The sequence below is a fragment of the Equus przewalskii genome, chromosome 25, assembly GCF_037783145.1.
Source record: "Equus przewalskii isolate Varuska chromosome 25, EquPr2, whole genome shotgun sequence".
NCBI classification, from domain to species: domain Eukaryota; kingdom Metazoa; phylum Chordata; class Mammalia; order Perissodactyla; family Equidae; genus Equus; species Equus przewalskii.
This window is the reverse complement of record NC_091855.1, coordinates 23,579,835-23,598,125: the sequence shown is the minus strand read 5'-3', so window position 1 is coordinate 23,598,125 and position 18,291 is coordinate 23,579,835. Positions and strand designations below refer to the sequence as shown.

Genomic DNA, 18,291 nt, shown 5'->3' with positions numbered 1-18,291 from the left:
ACAAGCTACAGGACCCTAAATTGTGGAGACTATTTCTCCTTGAACCTTAGGTCCAAATGTGAACTGGAATTTGCAGAAACTAATGTTTTACCTTTGAGTTCCAGCTCATTTTTGCGGGAGATTGTGCAAAACAAAAGCTGCAAGCAGTCCTGGCTCTTGTTGAATCTGTTTGATATTACATGTGTATTAATGTCAGCAATACAGCAGATTTTGGGTACAAAATCATCCCTTCTTGATATCAGGAGAACTTAGAAGTAAGAAGAGTGATTCCAATGGGCAAGAAACTAAAACCTGCATCTATGAAACTGCTCCAGAGACTACTAGAAACTTCATCCTTGCACTCAGAAAACTCTGTGTTTAATTGCTATCCCCTGACCTCCTTTCAGCTACGTTGAATATCTGTGGGCCCAGGAATAAAAAACAGATGCAGAGAAATAACTTCAGGCATTAACTTTGGCGCTTCCCACTCATGAATGCTTCTTTTGTGTCTGTCTTACCTTCTGGATCTTGCCTACTATGGTCCAGGCTGCTCCTCGGAGCCTCACTGACTTCTCTGGTCTCAGCTTATTCCTGCCTGGACCTGCCAAACTGCAAAATGACACTTGCTTGAAGGAACTTCTGATCTTGTTACCTTAGCAGACCAGTCCTAATGATGCCGTTATTTAAAACGAATGAAGTAAAATGTGAAAAATATCCACCCCCCCCCAATAATGTGGACACTGGAAATTACAGTGTAATTGATGCAATAAAAGCAGTAAAGCTCTGTGGCTAATTTGAGTCTAAATCCCTATGTGGTCAGACGAGTTTTCATTAAGAAGCTTTCCTCGAGGCAATCAGAAGATGGCAGTCAAGAGCCGAGACTTTGTGGTCAAATATAACTCTGAATCTTTGTCCTCCGACTTAATAGTTTTGTGATCTTGAACAAACACTTGACTTCTCCGTGTCTCGGTTTTTTCATCTGTGAAACTGGTATCATAAAAGTATTTACTTTTGAGGGTCATTTAAATGACAAAATGACATCATGAATTCAGCACAGTGATTGGCACACAGGTAAATGGTTAAAAAATAAAAGGTAATTGTGTATGAGAGAGGTATTCAAGGCAAAAAAGTAGTTGATATTAAATAGATCATAATACTATTAGTAGAAATTATCCAAAACTTAGAAAAAAGGCTAGAAGAGAGCCATGTTCCTTTCGGTATCTACAGGGACACTGTTTAACATATCCACCCATATCTTTAGGAGATCTACCTGTGTTTGACATTGATACTTACTATTAACTGGGGCCCACACTCTGTGACAATGTGAGATGACACATTAACCTCTAGATTTTTGTTCAGTATAGATAGAATGTTCAGTAGAAAAGATAACACCAGAGGTTAAAGTCTTTTTGCCCTATGAGACATTCATCAGTTTTATATTTATATTTAACATAAATTTGTATTTTAATATTCTTTTTAATGCCTAGAAATATCCAGTTCTTCAAATATTCTTTTGCCATCTTGTTGCTTACACTTTCACCATCTTGTTGTTTGCCTAATTAAGGAGTTAAATAAATTTGGCACACATTCATTCTATATTTATATGAGTTGTGTTTTGAACTTTACGGAAATTATAATTGCATGAGTCATGTTTTTAACTTTTTGAAAATTACATCGAAGAGTAGTCAATAGTTCTGTAGGGGCTATTATAGGTCGTGTCTTAAATTGCGAATTCAATTTATCTTTACAACATTCTTATGAGATCGGACCTATAAATAGCTGCATTTTAGAGACACAGAGGAATTAATTAATTTGTCCAAGGTACAATAGCTATTAAGTGATAGAGTCAAGATTTCAAAACAGGCCATACACTTCACATCAATGGTTTCATCCACTAGGCTATATGACATGTATTAGGATTGCAACAAAGTAAGAAAGTGGAAATCAAAAGATCTACGTCAACAGAGAATGAAAATGTAAATATTTGGGGACATGGGGGGATATTGTAAGTCTAATTCTAGAATACTTGAAGATATTCTAATTAAATGGCTTCATCTGAGTATTAATACGGAAATATACAAAGTGTTCAGAATTCCAGAATATGATAAAATTAACAACCAAGAACACAGAGCTTCTCTTTTCCAGCCCTACATTCTTATGTAATTTAGTTGTCCGTGAAGACTTGTCCACCTGGAATTTTAAGCACTCTTGTCTAGTAATTAGTGAAGATGTTAAACTGTTATTATTCTTATAATTACTAAGTAGAAGCAAATCTGATAACAATGTGAGCTCTCATGTCAAACGGACCCGGGTTCAAGTCCTCACTCAGCTTCTTCCTGAGTGACCTCTGTTTTCTCATTACTAAAATCAGGACAATAGTATATAGTATTTCTTAGGAATTTGGAGATGACTAAAGGGCTTCCATCTTTGTAAAGTTCTTAGTAGAATACCAGGAACATAATAAGGACTTGACAAATGTCAAATATTATTACTTATAATAAAAACTATCCCTACTTCTTTTATTAAGTACCTATCATACTCCTTGTGCTACAACAAAGCTTCTAGAGGCTAAGGGACTATCACAGTGTTAGAGTTGGAATTGGCATTTAAATGATTTGATTCTAAAGCCAATTAACGTAATGAGAATGCCATGATATCTTGTGTAACTTAATGTCATATACATTAACAAATCTATCTTTTAAATATTTGGTGCATTATAAATTTCCAAGATAAATGTCCACCAATGGTTCAATGAAATAAATCAAATTTGGGGGCCTATTAGGTCTACATCCAGAACCCAGCAGTAGATTCAGGGTGGGAGATTCTTCCCTGAAAGAACTGAGTACCACAATGTACATCCTACTAAAGGAGATCAGAAAATATAATAATGTTTTTTATCCTTTGAAAAATGCGTAGCATGCAATGTTAAACAAAATAAAGCCAAGCACAAATTTTAAACAGTGTGTGATCTTAACCATACAAATGCTTAGAATAAAGACCTGAAGGAAATAGCCAGAACGTTAACAGTGGCCGTCGCATATTTCTCTCTGCATTGTTAGACTGCTGTCTTTCCTTTCCAACCTTCTTTTATCCAATATTTGCCCATGAAATACTTCCAAATTTTTTAAGACTCACTCGGCAATGAAAACTTTCCTAATAGCAGCAGCTTTTCCTGCTGGAGTGTCAACCCCAGGGACAGCTGACGTCACTCCACTTTATGACTCCTCACTATATACTGTTCATATTTCTACTGAAGCACTTTCCTGTGTATTTTCCCCTACTAGACTGTAATGTCTTTGAGAACAGGACAGTATCTCATTCCTGATCACATCTGAAAATAAGAATAAATAATAAATGATAAAGTGTGTTCGAAGCAGCAAAAACTGTCTTAATAGTCAGCTTCTCAAATATGGCCTATTTGCTGGATAATCAGAGCCTGAAAACAGAGATAGGGTATAAACACATAACCGGAAACAAGGATGTATTATAGTCTGTTATCCTTGAAAATTAATGCAATAAAAATAACAACATAGGCTCATAACATATAGGTACACAAAACAGGGTACCTATATGAACCCAAGAGAAGGAATTAGCATACAAACATCTGTCACCTTGTTTATACACTAAGTAATGCATACATTGCTTTTTTTTTCTGAAGCCTGAATTGGAAATGTGTTTTTAACAGATTTAATCAATACATCATCCTACATTAAAAAAAAATAAACCCACACAATAAATAAAAAGCAAAAGGCCAATCAATAGCCAACAGTGAAGCTTAATAGCCACTCCAGCAGAAAACTGGCTGAAAAGGCGCTTCACACTCCACCATCTGCACGATCCACAGCTGCTTGCTATTGATTTGTTGCAAGCAAAGAACATCTATTATCACATACCAGTGTGAACCTAGCAATTTCTCCAACAAGGAGCCTGCAATGTATGACTAGTGATGTAGTGCAGGTAGCTGGATGCTGAGGGTGGACTGAGGACCCACATTCATTCTCTTCTCTTCACTCCACAAAGCCATTATACACACCTGATTTCTGAATCCAGGAACTTGATGTGTGTTAGAGACTTACATGCCACAGACTGTTCCTCATTCACTTCTCTAGGGCACAGAAGCAATAACGAGACTCCAAAATTGTGTGTAATTTGTATACAAAACAGTTGTCATGAACATGCTAAAAGGTAACTATGGTGATAAGGATGGATATGACGTGTTCAAAATTGCTATTTTCAAAGTCCCCCCAAATTGCAACTCCTTGTATATGTGTGGGTATGCACAAGTGAGCTGGATTTTGTGCAACATTTTGCAGTGTTGTGAAGGAGAAAAGAACTCAACCACAGGCTGCCTTTGGGGGTGGCATTCCACACAATATGAGAATGGGATTCTGGATTCGCCTGATGGAGTAATGGCTACAACGTACTGAAATTGCCCAGGTTCTCAGGCCTGATGTAAAATACCAATAATAACCTAATATCCAAAATGAATATCCCTATAAGAACCTTTGTAGGGCTCCATTTCTTTTGTTGTTCTTAAAATGTAGCCCCAGCACTGTGTCATTAAGTTGGCATTCAGGCAGTACCCACCCTCTGAGAAGTCAGCCCCCTCTGTTTTGAATTTTTCAGAAGAACAGAAGGTTTCCTTTGGAGAATGTTACTTGTGTGTCCTTCTGTAGATTTGAACTTATTGAACTCAAAAGTGCTTCTGGGATGATTTTTGTCCATTGTTGTTTTAAAACAGCTCTAAAAGTCACCTAAAGGAAACTCTCCATGATTTTTACCATAACATGAAATGGTGGAAACTCATGTCTTAATACAATTATACTTGTTTCCAATCAGATGATTTTTGTTTTCTATCCAGTATATATGAATTGCTCTTATACAAGGTAATCAGCCACAGAGAATATATGTCATACCTTCATGACCACTGTATCAGCTTTGCATCTATGTTTAGAAGAATGAAACTTAAATTCACCCCCTGCCTCCATCAGCGCATCACGCTTTCACAAAGAATGACAGAATAAAGTTAAAATCATCCAGGCTTAGTGTACTCATACTAAATGAGATACAGTTTTTAAATGTAAACTCTATTCATGGAGGCCATATCTATGTGACAGTACCTCAAAATTGTCAGGCAAATGCCAAATTTGGCAAATAGGCCAGAAAAAATAAGTCATAAGTGACAGAACCAATGCCAGGAGAAGGGAAGAAGATTCCAAAATGCAGACATATCTTTAGGAACTTGAAAGACATCCCCAGATATAATTAACTTTTCTACACATGATGAACTGGGCACTTCATTTTAGAAAATATCGTAGCCTAGCCATTTCTCTATTGAACAAGTGTCTATTCTTGCATGTGCAATAATAAATTGAGATGTTTTCATTTCTGCTAATTGAGGATGAGTTTGCTGTCCTGAGAAACAGCTCACGGAAAATGAGAGGTCCTCCTCCCCAAAAAATGCCTTTTGCCACTAGATTGAATCTCTAATCAATTCACATGGTCTTATGACAGCATTTTAAGAAATATAATTTACTGTATATATATGCAACATTCTTCAGAATATACTATTCCCAAGAATTGGGTAAAGGCCAGATATCCTTGATGATACTCCACTTATAATGCCATGCCCAATTTCTGTTATTTAGGTCAAAAGTAGGTCACCTGTGGCATGTATGTTATCAAAGCAATTACTAATGGCCTCTGTGCTCTTTCACAGAAGACTCAAATCCTGGTTTTCTCTATATTCCTTCCTTCATTCTTCTTCCTTTTCCATTCCATTCACTTACTTTCTCCTTTCTCCTTTCTTTGCATTTCCCCCCACTGCCTTTGCCAACGATAAGCATGAGCTTTGTTTAACTCTATGGGAACACCAAGGGCTAACACTCAAGTCCTGGTGCAAGCTAAACTACCAAGAATTTGCTAACACAGGTAGGCACGTAAAATATCAGACAGGTAACTTCATTTTGATGATGTCTGTGAGATGAAGTAGCAAATTAAAACTCTAAGGGTCAAGGTTGATATAGAAAATAACGACCTATGATGTAAAGTAGTGAGGCTGATTTCCTAGTTGGAACAAACTGACTCTGATGCTAGTTCTAAAGAGAAGTTCTTTCAATGTCAATCATTAGATGCAGAGACATCCACTGTAACAACGTTAAGAAGCCTACCATTTTGATACATTTGGTAGGGTTTCATTAAAAGTTTCTATCCAAACTTTACAATTACATCCTATATATTTGAATTCTATACATTCCTCACATCCAGAAAGTAAAATGTACTTGTTCGCATTTCCAAACCGTCATCCAATCCTAGAAGCCCTGGTCTACTCTCCAAGAGGAAACTAAGCAAGCAGACTCTTTTAGTGATTTTAGCTCAGGGGTCTTCTACAATCAAAAATTCAACTGCATCATTTACAGAATAAAGTGCAAAATAGACTACCCTAAGCCTGGATATCTTAGAAACATTTTTGAAGGATGAGAAGCTGCTGCCACAAAAGAAAGCTAATCTTTCCCAATTCTCATCCTAGTACTTCATTGTATATTGACAAATTGTTAAAGACAGATAACACGATAGTCCTCATCCTGGACTGAGACGCAATCTGCTCTTAACAAAATCAGAAACAATCATAGAAAGCTGGAAACCATAAAATCAATCCTAATTGATTTTTAGCAGAAAACAATGCCTAGCTTGGGTGGTAGAAAGGAGCATGTCAGTGAGAGAAAAATACATACATACCTTCTGAAGACTGTGCATATTCACCGCAGTTAGAGTAACTTACCTTTCCACCTGTTCTGTGTGCAGAGTCTCTTTCTGACCATTTTCTACCGAGAGTGGTATGTATGTGTGATATGGAATAAATATGTGAGGATAAAGAAGCATGATGCCACCATTTAGTGAAAAAAGTCTTCCTAGTGAGCCCCATGCAGACAAATTGGAGGGGAAAAAAAAGAGCATATAGCACAATTCCAAAGGTACTCTGGATGGGTCCATAACCTCTTGTTTAAGAGTGGAACAGTATTTCCAAATCATAAATATGGAAACAAGACTTTCAATAGTACTAATTTCTTGGAAAGAGCAATCTGATGCCAAAATCTTCTGCAGAGTGTATGTCCTTTGTGTTACAGACATAGAGGCATATGGTTAAGTTTAGATCAATGAATATCAAAGAATTTTCTCTCTATATTACCAGATTCTCCACTTGTTTCTCCTTAGTGTATCTTAAGAGATTGTCAGAGTATATAAAGACAAAAAGCTACGAGAAAAACGGAAAAGAAACTAACAGACTACACACAGGGAAATAAAGTTGAGAAATAAGGAATCAAGGAAAACCAAACACACATGACGGCATTGTAATTAGTGACTGCTCCCACATGGGCAAACTATAGTATGACAGTATTTTCTCAGACAACATCATGTATCTTTTTTATAAAACCAAGAAGCCAACTGACTATGAGTTCAGATTGTAAAACAAATTCCTACATATGAAGGCTGTGTTTAGAAAATCTGAAGGTCAGTAAGGCCCATTCACTAAGTCAGGGATTTTCAACAAATCTCTTTGTAATAGGTATTCAGAAATTTCAAATGTTTGCTTATCTTTAGAAGTGGCCATGTTAGGAAAATAACATGAGAAGGAAATGAAGAACACAGGTTATAGATTCCCACAGCATTGAAATATTTCCACCATCAGTGCTAGAATCACCTTCATGAAATCAGTCTTTTCCTAGAACTGAAACAGCTGATGCGCCTGAAGCATCCGGTGAACAAAAATAACAACTGGCTTTCTTCCAATATGAAGCAAATACACAGATATATACATATAAAGATACTTACAAAATGGAAATGTATATAGAAATGGAATGACTATATATACATAAACCAAATAGATATCAATAAATTTAGTCAGAGAACATCTCTGCCTTACATTTGAAAGATCTCTGAGAATGCTTTAAACATTTCTAATTGGAAAAAATAATAAACTCTGAACATTTTCATCATTTTGAAGGTCTAAGAAGTTCTCTAAACTCAGACCTTTTGAGAAAATAGCTACATCCCTTAAATATCCTCTAAATTCTAAGCAATGCAAATAGAAGAATCTCAAAATTATTTAAATAATTTAATTAACAGAAAACTCAACTCCTTAGAACAAAAATATTGCCTGAATTGGTTTTTTTGTTTGTTTGTTTCTCAGTCACAGGTAATCTAACCTAAAGAAAAAATATAAGTAAGCAAAAGGGAAAACATCTAGCGTTGTGGAGAAAGGAATGTCCCTTTGCTCTACTCATAAGAACACTAGTCCTTTACTTTCCAGATTTCTGGAGGAGAAAATTGCTTGTGAACCTTTGAAAAGAGCCATCCATTTACATAACGTCCCTTAAGCTTTCTCCAAACCTCTGAACTCTTTGAAAAAATCCCAAGCATGAAAAGGTTGTACTCACGATCATTGCACTGGTTTCCAGAATACGAGGTCATGGAACAGTCACAGGTGAATCCTTCCCATTGCTGCATGCAGACGCCCTGGTTGGCACATGAATCTTCCTGGCAGGTAGTACTCGGCCCTAGTAATGCATAAGAAGAGGGGCAAAGAAGAAAAAAAGAGAGAGAGAAGTGTGAAAAATTAATCTGATTCAAAGCAATCACTTGAATTTACTATTCTCATGCCCCAAAACATTCAAAGACACAACCACCAAAAATGTCAACTCTACATCATGCAACAAGAATTCAGTATATACAAAAGACAACAGAAATACACACTTAGCCACAAACTATCAACAGTTACACACAGAAGGGAGAGGGCTGAACACATTGTTCTTTTTTAGGCAGTCTTTGCAAAAGAGCTTCATCTCTACCATTCAACTAGAAAGATCTCTCTTCTGGAGCATGGTCTTTTAAACGCATAATGCTAAAGCAGAAAAATGCATTCCCATGATTCTTATGAATTAAAGCACAAAAGTCCCTAAAGTCTACTTTGTGACACTAAAAAGATGTTTGATGATAATGAGGAGGAGGAAGAGGGTAAGGATATAGCAGCCAACATGTATTGGTGTTTTGTACGTGATAAGCATGGAGTACTAGGCGTTTTGTCTACTTTATCTCATTAAACTCTCCAGTGACTCTAAGAGGTAAGTAATTATGATTACCTCCATTTCACAGATTTAAAAACCAAGCTCAGAGAGGTAAAATAATTTACCCAAGGTCACACATCTGGTAATTAAAAGATCTGAGACCTGAGCTGTTGCCTACATCAGTGGTTCTCGAAGTATAGTCCTTAGACCAGCTTCACCTGGGATGTTGTTAGAAATGCAAATTCTTGGGCTCTACCCCAGACCTACTGAATTAGAAACCTTGATGGGAGGCAGAAATCTGTGTATCCACAAGCTTGCAGGAAATTGTGATGTAGCCTAAAGTTTGCAAACTGGTGGTGCACTGCACCATGCTACCGCTATAGGTTTATAGAAGAGTGTACTTGAACGGAGTATGGATATACCACAGGATGCAAAAGAGAATTATTTGAGGTATAGGAAGAAAATATTAGAAATTACACTCATTTTTTAATTCACTCCTTATTATTTCTATATTTGTGTGTCTTTCATATGCAAGTAATCTATAAGCATAATGGTACATGTATATAACAAATAAATAAGTATACCTATTTTGGGGGCTTCCTCAAAATCTTTTGTGAATATGAGCCAGCAATTGAAAAAGTTTGGTGATCTCTGCCTCACAGATTGCCATTAAATTCTCTCCTTAGGTCTTTAGTCATTCTCTTTTTCACTTCTATCGTTGCCTTAACCTTGGCAATTAAAGATAAACCAATACCTCTGAAAATATCTGAGCTAACAGGAAATATCTTAATATTCAGGATAACTCCATGAATTTCCCAGAGAGCTTCAGCAAAGGAGGTGAGCCCCTTGTCTCATCAAATGTATTAGAATCTGATGCAAAAATACCACTTGACAGAGCAAAAACATATTCATTGCAATAAGTGCATATTTCACAAATTCCAAGCTAAGCCTCACTTAGGCACAGAATGTTGAAATGTTAGCATGTGGGGTCCTAAGGATGCATGTTCAAAAGAGAAGCATGACTACAAAGGGTTGACCTTTTGGGTGGCAGGACATTTTGTATTTATTCATGAAGGGTGGAAGCAGTACAGACCATCACTCCTAATACAAAGCCACTAGAATATGACATAAGAAAGTTCAAGACAATTCCTAACGCTGGGGGAGCAGCACCGCTGCTGAGCTTCTGGAGCTCCTATATGCCATGTGGTTCCCCCATGTGGAGATGAAAAGAGGTACATGGTCATGTTCTCAGTGGGTCTTAAACTTGAGCATTGTGTAGTACAAGTTTCATTAACAATGGCAAATCAGGACAGCTTCTTTCAAAGGATAAAAGCTTCTGAGAAGTCCACGGGGCTCCCTGACCAAACAGCTCTCAGCAGACAATGGGCTGGTAATTCAATTGTACTCAAGAATCAGAAACACATGGAAGGCTTTCCCTTGAAAGGCAGTAGAACAGCAAAACCCTTGGGAAAACACAATAATTCTCTGCATGTTGATCAAATCTGAAGACAAAGGTTTTTCCATGCCTTTCCCCTCCCTTCTAGCCAAATTTTTAACCATTTTCCAAGGACTAGCTCGAATGCCTCCCCCATGTGAAATCTTCACCAGTAACTTCAAACAGTTGTCCCACTTCTTAGAGACGATGGCATTTATTAACTGCATCATTAACATTTACGTATGATAAAATTCAATGTAACGCTTTATACACATTGCACTGTCCTCTGCTTATATAATCCTCTAATTGTTTCATGTGTTTTTACTATTTATCCCCAAAAGATTGAGTGCTGCTTGCTGTTAGAAACCATGTAATATGCCTTGGTTATATCCTTGCTGCACTAAGTGAACTGCGCCAGATGCAGAGAAAGGGTTTCAGTAAATGTTGAGCCGATCTGAATCATAGCCCCCTGATTTCCCACCTGTGGCCCCCTGATATTTCCAAAACCCGAGCGTGGGAGAACTTCTGTGCTCTGCAAAGGAAGCAATCTGTCCCATTTGTCAAAGGTTGGTCAGGAATCTAACACAGAGGGAATTACCAGTTATTTCCAAATTCCACAGAATTTGTTTTACATGCTTTAAGGGGTGAGTGTCATGCAGAATCAGATAATCCTCAGATTGACGACATTGTAATTATCTAAGAACAGGAATCATTTCAGTGACAGCCAGGAGAACCTTCAATGACTTCTCCATCCATCAGAGACTAAATTTGTACCTCCTTTTGAGGCTGAGGTCCTAGGGCTCCTGCCTCCTTCTCCAGCTTCATTTCCTCCTCCTTAACACCAACTCACAATGCTCCAGCCATCCCTTCCTCCTCTCAGTTCCTCTCTAGCACAATCATGCTCACAGTGTGGGCCCCAAATCAGTAACACATGTATCACTGAGCTTGTGAGAAGCACAGACCTACCGAATGGGGACAGGGCTCAGAAATCAAGCCATCTGGGTGGTTCTGAGGCCTGCTCACATTCCAGAACCTCTGCTCTAACAGTTCATGGCCATCCCTACCCTCAAGATCCTTTGCTCTTATTGGCCCATGTCCTGAAATGTCCTTCCTATGGATTTCCAAATGACTGGTTCATTGTTTTCTTTAAGTTTCAGCTTAAAATGGGCTTTCTTTAGACTATACTATTTAAGGTAGTCCCCACCAGCATTTCATTTGCTCTCCATCAAGTCTCCCTGTTTATTTAGTTCACAACAATTACATGGTCTGTATCTAAGTTATTTATTAAATTCTTTATTGTCCATCTCATCTTACTGGAATATAAGCCCTTTGTGGCAGAAGTCTTACCTGTTTTGCTCACCTTTATGTCTCTAATTTCTGATAAAATATTTGGTATAAAGTAAGGGTGCAGAAAATATTATTGCATGAAAGAAAGAACAAAGGAACCAAAAAAATAAAGAAATAAAGTTGTTCTTTTGTGACTTAAAGCCAAGTGGTTTTCCTAACTAACAATTTACTCATAGAATTTACCAGTATCAGCTCAGAGAAGCAATTTTCTACTTGCAATCAAACTTTTATGGGGGTGGTGGTGGTGGTGGTATTTAATTGACCACATTTCCTCCTCTGACTTAACTAATAGACTCATTCCATCTCACTAGATGTTGAGACAAGGATTCTTTTGTGTCTCCAGTGCCCAGGAACAGTATGCAAAAATCATGTTGGATGAATGCGAGTTTGGACTAGACTCTAAAATACTTTCTAGATGATAATATAAGCTCTTATTCTTACCTCAAACTATTTAAGTACATCCTTTCCTGAATAGATTAGATCTTATATCTGTATTTCTGATAGATAGCAATGACTCCAAAATTTAAAAAAATAGAAATTAGAGAAACATACCGAATGCCCTGGAAAAAAAAAAAAGAAAAGCTTCAACAATACCTCTAACTGAACATCCATTGTTACACAATGATCTTATACAAATAAGAGAGAGGATCTAACAACGACAGAACAACAAGGGACTTACAAGCACGTACTACGTGCAGGCACTGCACTAAGTGTGTTTTAGATGTTAATCCAATTAATCTTCATAAACACCTGATGAGGCAATTATAAATAAAAGTATTAAAGAATCAGAAAAACAGGAATGATTTTCACATGGAAGACGTCCAGAACTTCAAAAATAACAGAATTTTTTGACTGTTGATCTAGTTGGAAGGCAAGGATTTCAGAAAAGTAAACTGAGTCACAGAACAGGTAATTGTTTTGCAAGATTCCACAGGTAACGTGCAGCAGAGTGCAGTCTCAAACCCAAGCTGACTAACTACACAGCTGATCCACCTACCCTCTGTGGATGTGGGTAAGCCAGAGGGGTGTGTACGTGTGTGTGCCTATGTGTATGTGTGTGTGTGTTGCCATTGGATTAATAGGAGCAACTTAAAGTATTTCTGACCTACAAGCAAGAAAGATGACAGTCTAACGTAAGAATGAGTTTTATTCTACAAGAAAAATTTTCAAATGCCATTTCAGTTCAAAATTCAATGAAGAATGAAGAGGATGATCTGGTTTTGTCCAATTATATAAACAAAAATCTGTATCAAATGCATATGTTTATAAGCATAACAGAAATTCCTAGGGACTCAATAACAATGATTTTATCTAAAACATCCTTCCAATTCAACCTAATATTCCAGACATTCCTTAAGATAACATAAACCTTTGGAATTACGTATTTAGAAAGTTTTATTATATTATTAATAGCTTAAAACTGCACTAAGCCTTTATGGGAATAGTACACTACTTCTGTATTTGCTGTGTAGTCAATCCTCACTAAAATAGTCATACATCCTTTTGAGAAAAGATGATGACTTTTCTTTGTATAGGACAAAAAGTGACAAGGTGACAGAAGTAAACATGAAAAGACTAAATAAGTTGTCAGTGATGTTAGTACTTTGGTTTCTAACTCCCAGTTCTGTTTGTTTTCACTGGAAAGCATCACAGTGTGTCTTTTTTTTTTTAATTTGTTTTTTCAGATGATAACTTTGATGGCTGCCACAAATTTCCCATCATTCTACTTGAATTTGGGATTGTTTTTCTCTTTAAGAACTGTCCCAGACAGTCATTTCATGCCTGTTACAGCTAAAATCTACCTTTGTAGTACATGCAAACTGATTCTGGCAACTCCTCTTCACGGTCTAGAAAATCAAAAGTTGACAGAGTGTCTTTTATCACTTGCAGGTCCTTGAGACAGAAGTGCTACCTGAAGCACAGGACACTTGTATCAGAGTGTATTTCCCTCTGTTGTTGCCCAAGAAGGACATAACTAAAGCTATGCTTCAAACATACCAATTTAAAATGGATAAATATTTCTAAACCAGCCCCAGCTGGTATTGGCCATATGGGGGAGGTGAGCTTGGTGACGGGGGGAGGCTAGGGGTGATAAACTTGGTCTGGTTCCCAACATCCATTTATCCTAAAGGCCCAAGGCTGGTAGCCTAGTTGTAGTCACCAGATGGAGCTGGTTTAACAATATTCATCATCTTTAATCTCAAAGCATGAAGTGTTTGTCAAAGGGCTAAGAATCTATGAGTGAAATCTGAATGTGAAGCATCATTGTAGCAGAACTTTGAGCTGACTAAAGAATTTGCCTACCCCATACAAAACACACCTACCACGGGAAGGAGCCTTATGAGAGTTGCCATGAATTGTCTCAGGAGAGCTCACTTTCCACCTGTAATTTTACTTTCCATTCCTGATAAGTAATGGTAATAAACCTTTCCAATTTTACATTTTTAAATTTATGTTGTTTCTAGAGGAAGAATGAGTGAGCAATAATTGAGTGGGAAGGGGGAAAAATAAAGAATAGAAAAAGGAAGATGAATATACCTAGACATATGATGTATTCGTGTATATGTATGTACGTATATGTGTATATGTGTGAAAGACCCTTACCAGCTTCCTGAGCAATCTGTAGTCTCTACTGCTAAAACATAAGAATTAAAGTGGGGAGGCTTCAGGGAGGGTATTCGTGACATTAGGGATAGCCTACTTACTTAAGCTGCATATATGTCTTGGTCTCTTCAGCAAAGCTACTCTTATAGCTCTTATGTTTAGACTGTTGGGTCCTCTTGGCTTTTCTGAAGACAGTCATTTACAGACAACATAAGATCATCCCTTTTAATCGGCAGAAACCCAATGCATTTCTATTTAATTTTAAAATAAGAAAGCAATGATCCCTAAGTGTGTCAAGTGTTTTTCTTCATATAGAGCTAAGTATTGAATGCTCTAGTTCCCGTTTTACAGAAGATTAAGCAACGCCAGATAACAGGACCCTAAATGTTATTATAAAATTTCATTGGCAGAAAGACCTAAGAGCAACTATGTTCCCAAGATCTTCTTACTTCTTTGTCTTATTATTAATTAATAATAAGCCCTCCCCCATGCCCATACAGCATGCTCCATATCCATTCTAGCATAGCAGTTTTCACTCTGCATCTTAATTATTGGCTGATCTCTTATTGACCCACTTGAAATCAGAGACTGTGTCTCATCTGTAACCCCAGTACCCAGCTGAGTACCTGATACATAGAAGTAGCTGAGTTCCTGTTAAGATGAACAACACAATCACTGGAGGAGTTAAAATAAATAAATAAAGTTTTTTAAAAAAAACACACACCACCCCAACAACTCGATAACAAGAGGACTCAAGCTGTTGACTTATCCAGACTCATGATGCTACTTCCTAAACCCCATTCTTATATTTCCTTCTGAATACCATTTGCCTTTACATATCAGACTGTCTCACTTCTTTGTCATGTGTTTTTACTGCCCTTCACACTTAACGGTACTTAGTACTATCTATGCCCATAGTTGTGACTGAAAAAGCCAGCATGAGTAATGGTCTATATTCCAACATCAAGACAATGAAAAGTAAAGGTATTTGCATCCAAAAGGTTTTTTTTGCCATAATATGGGGAAAGAGTAAGATGACTCAAAGATAATTACAAAGGATAACAGCCCCTACGACACACAAAAAGACTGTCAAGTCATTACAAAAATGGTAGAGAGTTTGGGTTAACAGAGTAATAACATAAAAGCCATACTGATGACTAGACTGCTTCTACAAATGGGAAAGTTAAGATACTCCAAACTATTGTGTCCCCAAATCTGTATCTACACTTTGGTCAACAATTAACAATAGGCATAGAAATCAACCAGTTCTTTGTATGATTCCTACAAACCATTTTTCCTTTGTATAGGAACTTCAAGATCATTTTACTATATATGGAGTCCCGACGTAATAAGACCCGTACTAGGTTCTGGGAATTCAAAATCCACATAGTTCTTACCATGAAGAATGGTGAACTCTAGGAGGAGGAGATGCAGTTGTCTAGATTATCTAATGGATTTGATCATAAGGAGCTTGGACAACCTTAGATTGTCTCATTATAGAGCAAATCCTGCCCCGTTCTCTCTCCCCTCCACTTACAGAGTGACATGTAGAAGACCTATTTTGACAATTGAACAGAATGTCTAAAAACGACAGCCTTCAGTATAACCAAAAGGGCCCTACATACTTTGAAATAGAAAGCTATTGTACAGCTACCTGGGACTTACAAAGTACTAATCCACCAATAAAAATATAATATTTTTATTATATGTCAGTATATATGTGAATCTGCTAAGAGTGGATGAAGAAAAAAGAGTTACAGTAAAATGGTTAGAGAGAGATCTCAGTTAGTTGATGTGCCCCTAAGAGATAGACACTTGTACTGGTTACCCACCTGACATACAACCAGTAAGTCACAGCAAAGTAAATGATCACTCAGGTGAAAAGTAATTTTTTTAAATCTACCTTTGTCTTCACCACTTCTAACAATTTGCGCTGATTGCAAGCTCACAGAGGCCATCTGAGGCACAATCCCCTACTTAACTCTCAGCTGAAAGATCCTTAAAATGCCTGTTCCAGACTTCCTATTCGGAGTCAAAGTAGCCTGACACGAATGGACCAGTGGACCATGACAGACTTCGAAAGGTGCCTCTTTGAATGGTAGAAGAAGCACTTTCTGCAGTAGATATTCACTGACATCTGAGATGCACGTTAAAGGGTATCCAGGATAAAACTGACAGATCCTCTTCTTCCCCAAGAGTGTTTTTTTCTCTAGATCACAAAACAGGAAATTAAAGTGCTCAACCAAAATTCCCAATAGGAAACATAAATCTCCAGAAGGTTTTAATGACATTAATATCTCCCAAATGTCTAAAAATATTTCTTTAAAACGAGTGAAGAGAAAATGGCATTCTCTTTGATGAGTCCAAGCCCTCAGAAGTCCTGCTCTGAGAAATGACCTCCCTGACCCAGAAAATAATAAATTAAGCCCACAAGTGGTCTTTTTTTTTTCCTTTTTCTTTTTCCAAGGGCTGCCTTCTCTCTATAGCGAATAAATTAGAAGGAGCCAATCCCTCCTGGGCAACTCCTCGGAGAGAGGCGTTAACCTTTCCAGAAGTGGTTTAATGTGTTTGTGAGTAGTCACAATATAGGATGCTGTCAAACCTCTTTGGTCCCCCAAAATGGAATCATGTTCCCATCTCCAAGAGGTCTCGCCTTTGTCGTTATTTTTCATGCATTGATCTGGGTTTTCTGCCACTGTTTCTGAAGAACACATGGTTCAGCCCCCTCCCCACAATTGCTGCTGTCCAAGAGGTGTAACAGCTTGAAGGCCTCTAAAGAAAAGATACCAAGGGTTACATAGGGCATCTTTCAGTCCAAAGAGGTAATGGGAACAAGAACCTTCTCTACCTTGCAGGTCAGCTTTGGTCAACGCAACTTTGTTAGCAAAAGAACAAAAAAGGCGAAAACAATAACCAGAGGTTAGTAAGAGGTAGAGTCAACGAGGGTAACATTACAGAAATGAAAATACAATTGGCATAACCAACATCACTCAAACAGACAAGTGAAATGCCCTACAGGTTCTCCAGAGACAGCACAGACGGGGATGCACAGACCAGGGTGGAGCAGGCCTTGTCAGAGCCACATCAGCAGAGCAGGGCAGGGAAACACTGGACTTGACAAAGCACAAGCAGTGGAAACAAGAGCCTCCCCACATCCACACAGCCAAACCCAAGGCACATGGTCTGGAGAAATGATTTTCCATCGGTCAGGGTAAACATCAAGAAATCAGGGTAGTGCATGGCCAAACTGAAAGACACATGTGCCCAACCAGACGGGGTCCACAAAAGTAGTTCTGAACATTTAGGAGCTAAGCATGGAAGAGTCACTTGGGAGCATTCCTTGTAACCTCCTGAAGATGCCACTAAGGAATGTGGTACTAGAATTGGGCGTTTGTATCAAGGTGATTTTGGAACACTAAGGAGCTCAATTTTTTAAATTTATAAATATATAGCCAAACCCACATGGCTGTGAGCAAAAAGGCCCCAAACCAATGTCCTTTTCATTTATTCATTTATTCACTTTTTCGTTTATTCAGTCTCCAAATGAAGCACCTGTGTTTCTCTCAGATGTTTACCATCTGCAATCGTAGAATTGCCTTTCTAGCCAATACGTGCCTTGGTCTCTGCCTCAAAGCTGGCCTCAAGGTAGAAAGAGATATTTACCAGCTGAGTATTGAATCAGACATTATTAAAAATTCCTAGTCCAAATTGAGAGGTTGCAAGTCAAAGCTAGATGTTGGCTAGGAGTTGTCATGAAACTGTACTTAATTTCTAAATTATACACTGCATATATTAGAGACACCAAATCCTAGTTCAAGATTTTCTTTCTTACTAGAAATAATTGAGAGCCAAAGAGTAGTG

At 37.7% G+C, this 18,291-nt stretch overlaps 1 protein-coding gene across 39 annotated transcripts in view; it reads right to left on the bottom strand.

Moving 5' to 3' along the window:
- Positions 1-18,291, bottom strand: part of NRXN3 (neurexin 3) — a 1,503,251-nt gene that overhangs the window by 756,954 nt on the left and 728,006 nt on the right. For 32 of the 39 annotated variants that reach the window (XR_011533070.1, XR_011533071.1, XR_011533074.1 and 29 more), the window contains one exon: positions 8,418-8,537. Coding sequence is in view for 33 of the 39 variants with exons in the window: in XM_070594345.1 (XP_070450446.1) it covers positions 8,418-8,537 (120 nt within the window). In the remaining 6 variants the exon portion in view is untranslated. Of the gene's footprint in view, positions 1-8,417; positions 8,538-17,278; positions 17,306-18,291 lie in introns of all 39 variants that reach the window. The other 7 variants (XM_070594342.1, XM_070594343.1, XM_070594354.1 and 4 more) reach the window with 1 other exon arrangement.